The sequence below is a fragment of the Coccidioides posadasii genome, chromosome 4, assembly GCF_018416015.2.
Source record: "Coccidioides posadasii str. Silveira chromosome 4, complete sequence".
Taxonomy (NCBI): Eukaryota; Fungi; Ascomycota; class Eurotiomycetes; order Onygenales; family Onygenaceae; genus Coccidioides; species Coccidioides posadasii.
The window spans coordinates 384,843-394,572 of NC_089410.1; the positions used below are offsets into that span (position 1 = coordinate 384,843).

A 9,730-nucleotide genomic window follows, 5' to 3' on the forward strand; every position below is an offset into this window, starting at 1 on the left:
TCCAGGGACCAGCAGTAACTTCAACAGTTCTGAAGCTTTATCTTAGAGTTTTTTGTTTCTTTAGCAGATCAGACAGTTGCTCACAAACTATTCTATATCTCTTCAGTAATTAGACTAATAGAATCTTCTGCTAACTAGCTCTGTAGTTCTCTTCTTCTCTGGATATGTAACAGAGAGTTGGTCATAAATCTTCTTAAGTAAACAGATTTTCATACTGAGGTTCTTCTCTGTTGGGATGACAAGACAGCTTTTAAAACACAACAACTCATTTTTCATACTTTATTTGCTGTTCTTTTTTACCTGGCTCTGCTATTTCTTCAATAATTTGGCAGTGCAATTTGTGGTCAGAATCTGATTCATTAGCACTATATCTTTTCTTTCCAGAGTAGCCATGTCAACTTTCTTTAGCTGTTTCTCTTGAATTCTGAAGTTAATACATTCTGGCTTCAGTAGCAGTTGCAGGCAGAGATCTTTTGAATATCTCTGGATTTCAGAGCAGCTTAACACATCAGCAAGAGTATTCTGCCTTCCAGGCCAATATTGAATGACAAAGTAGAATCAGGATAGAAATTCAGCTCAACAAGCCTGTCAGGCATTCAGCTTCTTCTTAATTATAAAGTACTCCAATGCTCTGTGGTCAGTGAAGATCTTGAACCTTTTCTTTCATTACAATTCTTTCAGTTCAGCACACCATTCCACTAGAGCTTGTACTATTGCTAACATCTCTTTGTCATAAATCTTGTAGTTTCACTCCACTTCACTTATTAATGCTGAGTAGAATGCCACCAGATATTACTGGCTATTCTCAAACTTCTGGAAGAGAACTTCACTAATTATACTGTCAGATGCATCTGTCTCCACCCTTGTTTCCAGAATTGAATCATAATAATAGAGAATTAAAGTCTTATTAGTGCTTTCTTCAACTGGTTAAAGACTTGTCCACACTGTTCTGTTTATTTAAATAATTGATTTTTCCAGATTAGCCAGTGCAGTAGCTTAGAAATCAAATTGTATAACCACACAAACCTCTGGTAGAAATTGCAAAAGTCTAAGAAGGATTGGACTTCTTGAACTGTAGTGAAAATCTTTTAATTACTGATGACAGCAATTTTCTCCATGTCAATCTCTACATTATTAATGTCAATAATAAATCTCAAGAATCTTGTCTTCTGTACATGAAATTCACATTTCATAATGCTTGCTTGAAGACCTGCCTTCTACAGTTAAGTTAATACCTGGTGCACATGCTTCTTATACTCTTTGAGAATCCTGCTAAAGATCAGCAGATTATCTATATAGGCCACCAGAAACTTATCTAGAAAGTTAAAGAAGATGGTGTTGATGAATCTCTGGAAGATAGAGAGTTCATTGCTTAGCTCAAATAGGATAATATTATACTTATAAGTTTCATATCAAGTGCAGAAACTGGTCAGATCTCAAGAGACAAAGTCTATTAGAATTTAATAGAAGCTCTGCCAGATATCCAGCTTTGTGAAGAACCTTATCTTATTTAGAAGGTCTATGATCTCATCAATCAAGAGAAGAAGATGCCAGTCTTTGTTTGAGATGGCATTCAGCTTTCTATAGTTCATACAGAATCTCATCTTTCTGCCAGTATGCATAATCAGAATTGGAGAGACAAATAATGTTGCTGTAAAAGAGATGAAGCCTTTATTCAAATTAGCTTCAAGATACTTCTTAACCATCTCTAGCTTCTCCACACTTATTTTGTAGAGTGGCACATGACCAATGTCTCTGTTAGAATCAGATTCTTTAACCAGATTGATCTTGTAGTCAACACCAGACTTGAAAGAAAATAGCTGGTTCAACACTGTCTTAAAGAACATGTCTCAGAACTCTCTATAGTATTCTGGTAAGTTCTTATTGATTAGTCTCTTATTATCTCCTTCTGCTTCAATAATGATTGTCTTCTTTTTCTTCTTGAGAAGGCTATCTATTTCACAGAGGCTGGTGATATAGATAGCTGCTTTTTGCTGCTTTACTATCTTGTAGAAAGAAGCCATGTCAATAAATACCATGTTTACTACCAGAGGTGTTTATATCTGCTGGGGGTTGGCTCTATAGCTTAGAGCTGAGATTATATGACTCTTGCTGACTTCTGATTGGTCAGTTTGATTCACCAGCACACTGGCCAATTCTTTCAGATTTAGTATTATTTTTAACTTCACATTCTTGATCTCTATCAACAGGTCATAGCAACTCATATCCATTTGCTAAATCAGTTCAGTATCCTTGTTAAATTACTTCTTAATTACTTCTCACTGTTCAGGTTAGACAAGTTATCATTTTCCTACATCAAGCTAGATTCTTTGCTTTGTGAGTCAGGTTCTTTCAAGAATTATTGAATGGCTTTCAAGATCTGCTAGTAGCATGAGAATGTTCAGAAATCTTCATCAACCCAGAGATGTAGTCAAATAAGATGTGTGATAAGCCTTTCTTTCTTCTCTTCAAAGTTCTTCATCTGATACTCTTTCAAAGTCTCTTCAGATGCAACCCATATTTAATGCAGAGGTTCAATGCAAGACTTCAATCAATAAATACATATTCATTTACTCTGGAGTCACCTAGGGATTTTATAGTTATAGCATATCCATTGAAGGCTATTTTGTTAGATACAACAAAGGGCCTTCCATCTACCAATCTGCTTAAGTTTAATTCATCTAGAACAACCTTTGAGCCTGAAATAAAGTCTTCTCTCAGACTTTCTCTTTTCCTAACTCAGTTTCAAATTCAAAGCTAATCTCTTGTACAGCTACCTGTATGCTTGGTCTCTAATGACAGTTTCTTGAAAGATGTTCTTTTTCTCTGCATTTATAATATACTACATTCTTAATCTAATTATTCTTCATGGAAGAATCTGCTGGTTTAGAGATGGTAGCACAGAATAGAAGAATATTAAACTTCAGATTACCAGATTTTAAGCTGACAAGCTTTAAGCAGAGAGATCTTGCCATGCTTGCTTCACATGCATGTTGCTGCTATTCTTTTCAGCTACTGATTTTGCTTGATAAATGAGTCACTCAGAAGTATATCTTTTAAATCTTCTAAAAAATAGATAGGTTCATGCAGAAAGCAGCAGACAGTATTATTAATTTATCTGAAATCTTGTTCAAAAAGTTATTTTTATAGTTCTTCTTGTTCACCCTAGCTTTGCCTGTCAAATGAAGGAATTTGGTCACAAAGTTTGTGTAGTTATCTCTATTTCTTATGTAGAGACACCAGTAGTTTAACTTGGCTTTTTGAATCTTGTTTGAATTCTCATATAGACTCATCAAGTGTTCAAAAATCTTATCTGCTATAGTAAATCTTTCTGAATGATTAATTCACATTCAGAGAGTTAGATGTTTTGCAGTATCTTCTGTTGTTCAGCTCTCAATATAGGTAATCTTGCTGTTTTTATTAGTAAAGTGGTCACTATTAATTCATAACTTACTTTTTATTTGAGAGATCAATACTCAAACACAGGGTCTTTCCTATCAGAGAGAGAGTCAGAGTCAGTTATCTTGCTACTCTTTCTTCTACTAATACTTTCAACACTGCCAGCTCAGTTCTACTTCACCAGATCAATAACTGTCTGCTGGAGATCCTCTTTCTCTATCATCAAAATATTAATCTGTGTATCTAGTTCTTGAACACATTCAAGTGGCTTGTTTCTCTCAGCTTGCAGTCACTGCATGTTGAACCTTCCACTATTTATAGACTGTACTATCTTCATATACACACAGTCAGTATCTTTCTTCAAGACACAGAGAAAGTCTTTCTTTAAGATCATCATTACAGAGCCTATATTCTCTGGTTTTCACATCATGAATTCCCAGTCCAATCTCCAGATCTTTCCATCAGACTTGAAGCTCACCATTCTGGTATTCAGTATTCATTCATCAGTTCATTGGTTTATTTATTTGTTTGCTGGAGACTTTAATCATGAATCTCCAAAAAACTAAAGATGTTGAAGATCTTAGTATTATGTTAAAAACTCAGCTAGATGCTATAGAAAGCAATTCTTGTTGCCAACTAGGTAGCTATAATAATGAAATACTAATACAGGCTCTAGAAAAGGGGCTCAGGGCAAGGGCTTGCTATATACACACAACAAGCTTCCATGTCAGATAAACATTTATCCCCTTAGTGAATCCTCTGCCTAGAGTTTAGGGCCTTGCTCCAGAACAACCTTTCACCAGTCTGCCAGCTCAGCCAGAAGGGTCGCGGGTCCTCACAGTTATAGATTATGTAGATTTCTTTAGAATTTGAAGTATAAAAGAGCTAAGTAGATTCAATGCCTGCAACTAATAGAAGAGAGTTTTGTGTAGAATATAGAAGTCCTCTAACTAGAAGACTGAATGCTGAGATTTCTATAATATGTGTATATCATGTGTTTCTTATACATTCAGAGTTGAGATCATGTAAGTACCTCTGAACATCTAACATCATCTGATGCTTGATAGGTCTAGGTCTATATTCATAACAATACAACTACAGATAGAATTACAACAAAAGATATAGTTATAAAAGAAGACAAAATAAATGAAGAACTATAAGAAGAATAAAGTATTTCTATAATACTTTAAAAACCAGAAGAAACAGTATTGATTAGATAGTTGATAGAAGACATAAGATTAGTCTAAGCAGAAGTTAGTCTGAGAACAAGTAAAAATAGTAAGAAAGATCTACAAGACTGATTTCTATGCTATCTAGAAAAGTTTTGATCTCACTCATCAAAAAAGTAGTAAGATAGTTAAGCAAAACTTAGATGTTTTTAATTTTACTTTCAATCTGAAACAGAACAGTACAGACTAAGATTAATAAATAAGAAAACTTAGACAGACTATCTTTAATAAATTCTATTTTAAGTACAAGATCCACAGTCTTGACTTCATAATATGAGGTAGAATAATAATGTTCTAAAGAAGATTCTTTAAGAACAGAAGTAATCTGGTAATAATAATATTTTGTGGCTCCAGAATCAAGTTTATAAAGCTCTTGCACAAGTATGCTCATGCACTTTACATTATAAGAGTGATATAAATTGGCAGTATTGAAATTATAATATTCTTCTCTAAGATATAAGAGCTAACAAAAAATATTGACAGCAGACTCTGAAATCTATAGTTATGTCAGACCAACAAGAAGAACAGATAAAGACATACTTATATTATAACAGGTACGGATTTGATGTTCTAAGTAATAAGTACAAGATTTCTTCTTGATATCTCATATACATGGTTCAGCTTCATTCAAATAATTTGTAAACATCAAATATATGTAAATAAAGCAGGGAAATACATTCTCTTTGTTATTAGAAACAAAGTCTCTTGACAAAGATATTATAATAAACTGGAAGCCAAAAAAGATAATAATACTTATATTCAGATATGATACAAGAAAAAGAAAAAGAAGAGAGTGAGAAACTCTCTATTTATACTTACATTACAATGTACTAAAATCACTAGTTCTATAGTTTATTGATAAACAATATGATAACAGATAACAGACAATATAGTAACCAGACAGGCAAATAAACAAAAAAAGAAGCATATAATAAAATACTGGACTTTTGTAATAAAATGATTACTATTCTATAATAAAGAATGTCTACTGCAACCAGCAGTGATACACATGCTAAATATTTATATAGATAAATCGTAGAAATGCAGAAGCTTGGATATTCAAGAATTTATACTATTTTATCAATAACAAAAAGAGTATAATAATAACATACAAAAAACTACTTCAGTAGCTCTATATCTTAAAGTCTGAGGCTTCTGAAGGACATAGTATTATAAATATAGATCTAGATCAATTAAGCATCAGACAATATCAAATATTCAGACATACTTATATGACCTCAACTCTGAATGTATAAGAAACACATGATTTATATAGATTGTTAGAATCTTAGCATTCAGTCTTCTAGTTAAAGAACCTTTATATTCTACACATGACTTCCTCCCATCAGTTACAGGCATCAGATCTACTTAGTTCTTTCATAACTCAAATTCTGAGAACATCTACATAACCTACATCTGGTTCTTCTAACAAAATCTCAGAATATTTAAAGCAGTTTTAGAGCTACTGATATAGCTTTATTTGAACTAGATCAAGTTCTTCAGCATCTTGATATTCAGCTTCATATATCTAACTTTCCAGCTAGGTAATCTAGCAATTTTCAATTATTCTTGATTTTACAAACATCTAGCAATCTTCATCAATTGCAGCACTAATAGAAGAAGGTTAAGTATCTTGTAGAACAGAGACTTAAAAGTCTTCCTGATCTAGAGAAAGGCCTGGATCTAATTATTAACGCTTGTAAATATAGCATGGTCAATACCACTATTATAAAAAAGTAATATCAAGATATATTTGCTGCAAATAAGAAAGAAAAGTAAAAATACAAGAGATCTACTTACAGAATTTAATATAAAGAAGATCTAACTAGAAAAGAAGCTTAGAATCTTATTATTTCTTCTGCTCAGCCTATTGAACAGCCAGTTATTCAATTCTCCTCATCTCATACCTTAGAGTATATGCTACAGTTATGAGCTCCACCAAAGTGCAGCAATTGTGGTATGCTCAGGCATACAAGACTAAAATGTGCAGAATCTAGTGTAATTTAATTTAATTTAATTATTTGTTGCTAATCATAGATAATTTCGGTTAAAATCTAGTTGTAGAAATATATTAAATTTGGTGTGCCGCTCGGTGGTGTGAGCCGCTCGGGGGTGAATTACGTTAGCTGCTGACAAAGTGGCTGGGACAGTGGATGACATAATCACTCAACCTGTGTCCTGGCATCTTCTCATGATTTCCATCGCAGAGACTGTTGTTAAATGGCATGGCGAATTATTTTACACAACCTGGCATCCCAATACCAGTCAAATTGACTTTGTTAAGTCTTTGCTAGCAACATCCAATCTTACATTCTGGGATTTTAGCAGCTGTCAATGGATTCTTGATTTTATCCGGAAATTTTTGCAGTCCCAGGCTGGGATAACCCATCAACAGAGTGTTTTGACGCGGCTTAAAGGTGATGTCAAGCTCTCCAGGGATATCATCAAGGCATTCTTGCTGAACCTGAATTCTGAGTTGGATGGTTTGGTACGGCGCGAGGACCTCACAGCTCTGTGTCTATCACAAGCAATAAACCACTTATATCACTTCAATTTCGCGGAAGCACATGAAGAAGTTAGAAAAATTGCGAATTTTCCAAGAACACAGGAATACCTGCCTTGGGACCAAGTACTTTGCGTCGGCCGGATTATGAGAGGAGAGGGACGGTTTGAGCAAGCAAAGACCTGCTTCATGACCTGCCTCGGAAGTCCAGGACTGCGCAAATCCCAGCGGTTCATTGTTCAGTCAACCCTTGCAGATACTTACTGTGAGTTGGACTATCAAACGGGGAATCGGTCTTTTCTCTCCCAGGCAAAGGAAATCGTGGAACCAGAAACTGAACGGCTGAAAGCGTCGTCTGGTCAGCATTTCAAAGGATTTCGACGCTTACTCCTTTCCCTTACCGAGGTCAAAATCAGGCAAGGCTATTATCGGGATGCTGGCCTGTTAGCCAGGAAGCTAATAGTCATATATGGCAACTTACAAGAGCCAGACATAGTGGATCGGCTTGGTCATGTCAGGGTACGCATTGCCCTCGCACGTCTCTCTCTAACCGCCGAGGATGCATTGGAACGGTGGAACGAGGTCTTGTACTGGAATAGATTCTACAACCCTTTCGAGGAAGAAGTTTTCGCTTGCGGTGTTGCCCACCTTTTCCTTTGTATCACATGGTACAAGCTTGGAGATATCGACAAGAGCACGGATAGCTTCCAGAATGCAGTTCGAGTGATTGAGGGGAAGCAACATCAATTTTTGATCCTGGGGTTGGATACCTATCTTTTTCATGGTGTGTGCGATCAGATACAGTCTAAGATTGGGTGGTTTGTCACTAGTGAAATATCTACAGTGAACTTGAGAACAAATTGATGAATTTTTTAATGGTTTATCTTGCCCAAATCTCTCGTACCTCAAGCCCCAACAATTGTTGTACTAGATAGTACGTCTAGCTCGGCATATCTCTTTTGGGTTTGGACGAGCGTGATCTCGATCGGCGGTGTTTGGCTGGCAGAACAAGAAGATACTCATGACCATCTAGCAAGTCTCCAAATGGCCACACCCAGGTTTCTTTAACCATTTTCAAAGCCTCTAATGGCTCCTCATGGTCAACAAAAAAACCAGTATTGACTCCGCAAATAAGTCCTGTCGGATCCTCGGGTTCGAAGAGAGAGCCGCACAATTTCGCCTCTCTAACGTAGGATATCGGTGATACTTTCATGATTGCTTCGGCATTTTCCGCAATGAAGTTGAGAGACACTCTTTCAATACTTGCTGCTCAGGATTAGAATTAGATTCTACATTATTGACAAAGGATTGAACATACTTCCAAAAGCTGAAGCAGCCGCCAAGCAAGCTGCAGGGTGAGAGCTCATAATACCATATATGTCGTCCCCATCCGATCGAATGGACCTTAAAAGGCCACCGGCAAGTCCACGCTCACGATAGTCTCTATCTACCACCAACTGAGTGATCCAACAGACATTTTTGCCATCATGTTTCCAGCGGCAGGCGAATGCACTTCCAGCAAGGTTCCCATCAACGGTCACTCTGACATGAAGACTTGCTGAGGCCTCGGGCAAGTTTTGTTCTCGCAGTCGGTGCCCACTGAGTTTAACCGGCTTTCCTGGAGGGTGTTAGAGATGAGGTGAGAGACGAGGGGCATATCACTTACCTGGACACCGGGACTGCTTTCCCCAAATTCCGTAATTCTCGCTGAAGAGCTTTGCTGCTTCATCCAGCATAGCATCCGTGATTTGATCAGCAGTGAAGCTCTCATACAGTTGCGTGGCCATCCTGACGGAATTTTGTTTGCTGACACCCGAAGAATTCTCAATAATAGCAATGCTGGGTTCTAGAATGAACTTCACACCAGAATGAGCGGAAGCGGCTGAAGACAAAGATGAATTTGAAGGTTCACCCGAGGGAGATGGTGTCTCTTTGGACACACAAAGCTGCTGCCTCTCTGTCATGGCGACCAGTGTTGATGGAGGAAGGAAGCGGGGAATCCGCTGGCATTGCAGCCAATCACTAACTAGTGGTTAGATGGGGGGGGTCTAGTGACCCAGGTTCCTGCCTGGTTACCACCAAACGCCAAATAACCTGTTTGGACCAGGGAGGAGGTAGATTATGTAATCAATACTGCTTCATCAAATCATCAAAACTACCTCATATTGTCAGGAGCAAATTTTTGAAATATCTCCACAACCACCTTCCTATCTGGCTTACACAGTAGCTCAATCTGCTTGCCAGAGCTCAAGGTATCACTCAATATCAAGAAAAGCATAGCAAGCAGCCAAACTGCTTCTCAGAGAGGTCTCCAGCCCAAAAACATCCACAATCATGCAATTTAAATACAAGCAGATATTAAAGCTATTGTTAGGAAAACCAGACTTAGGTTACATGGGTTTTCCCAGGATTTGGGGTACAAAAAAGCTAAGTAGATCCAATGCCTGCAACTGATAAGAGGAAGTCATGCATAGAATATAGAGGTCCCTGTTATGAATCTTGTGGCACGGCAGCCAAAGATACAGAATGATTTGATGAAACCTGACAAGACAGAGTCATGGGCTGTTGTGGAGAAACCTTAAGATGGGAAGTCATGTGA

At 37.0% G+C, this 9,730-nt stretch overlaps 2 protein-coding genes across 2 annotated transcripts; one reads left to right on the forward strand and one right to left on the reverse strand.

The window, feature by feature from the left end:
• Positions 1 to 6,819: 6,819 nt before the first annotated feature.
• On the forward strand, positions 6,820 to 7,995 carry D8B26_007051 (uncharacterized protein; the record flags this gene model as incomplete). Its single annotated transcript, XM_066125399.1, has 1 exon — positions 6,820 to 7,995. One exon carries the CDS (start codon positions 6,820 to 6,822, stop codon positions 7,993 to 7,995), a length of 1,176 nt encoding a protein of 391 aa, XP_065981481.1.
• Positions 7,250 to 9,101, reverse strand: D8B26_007052 (uncharacterized protein). Its single transcript, XM_003071910.2, has 3 exons — positions 8,798 to 9,101; positions 8,450 to 8,749; positions 7,250 to 8,397 (listed from the first exon to the last, which is right to left on the reverse strand). Exons 1-3 carry the CDS (start codon positions 9,093 to 9,095, stop codon positions 8,072 to 8,074), a joined length of 924 nt encoding a protein of 307 aa, XP_003071956.2. The 5' UTR covers positions 9,096 to 9,101; the 3' UTR covers positions 7,250 to 8,071.
• Between the last annotated feature and the right edge of the window lie 629 nt (positions 9,102 to 9,730).

Bases quoted from the DNA above. Each gene is read 5' to 3' on its own strand.
- D8B26_007052 (XM_003071910.2), bottom strand. From the start codon at position 9,095: ATGACAGAGAGGCAGCAGCTTTGTGTGTCCAAAGAGACACCATCTCCC. The intron at 8,750-8,797 runs GTAAGTGATATG...AACACCCTCCAG, and splicing joins AAAGCAGTCCCGGTGTCCAG to GAAAGCCGGTTAAACTCAGT. The intron at 8,398-8,449 runs GTATGTTCAATC...AATCCTGAGCAG, and splicing joins GGCTGCTTCAGCTTTTGGAA to CAAGTATTGAAAGAGTGTCT.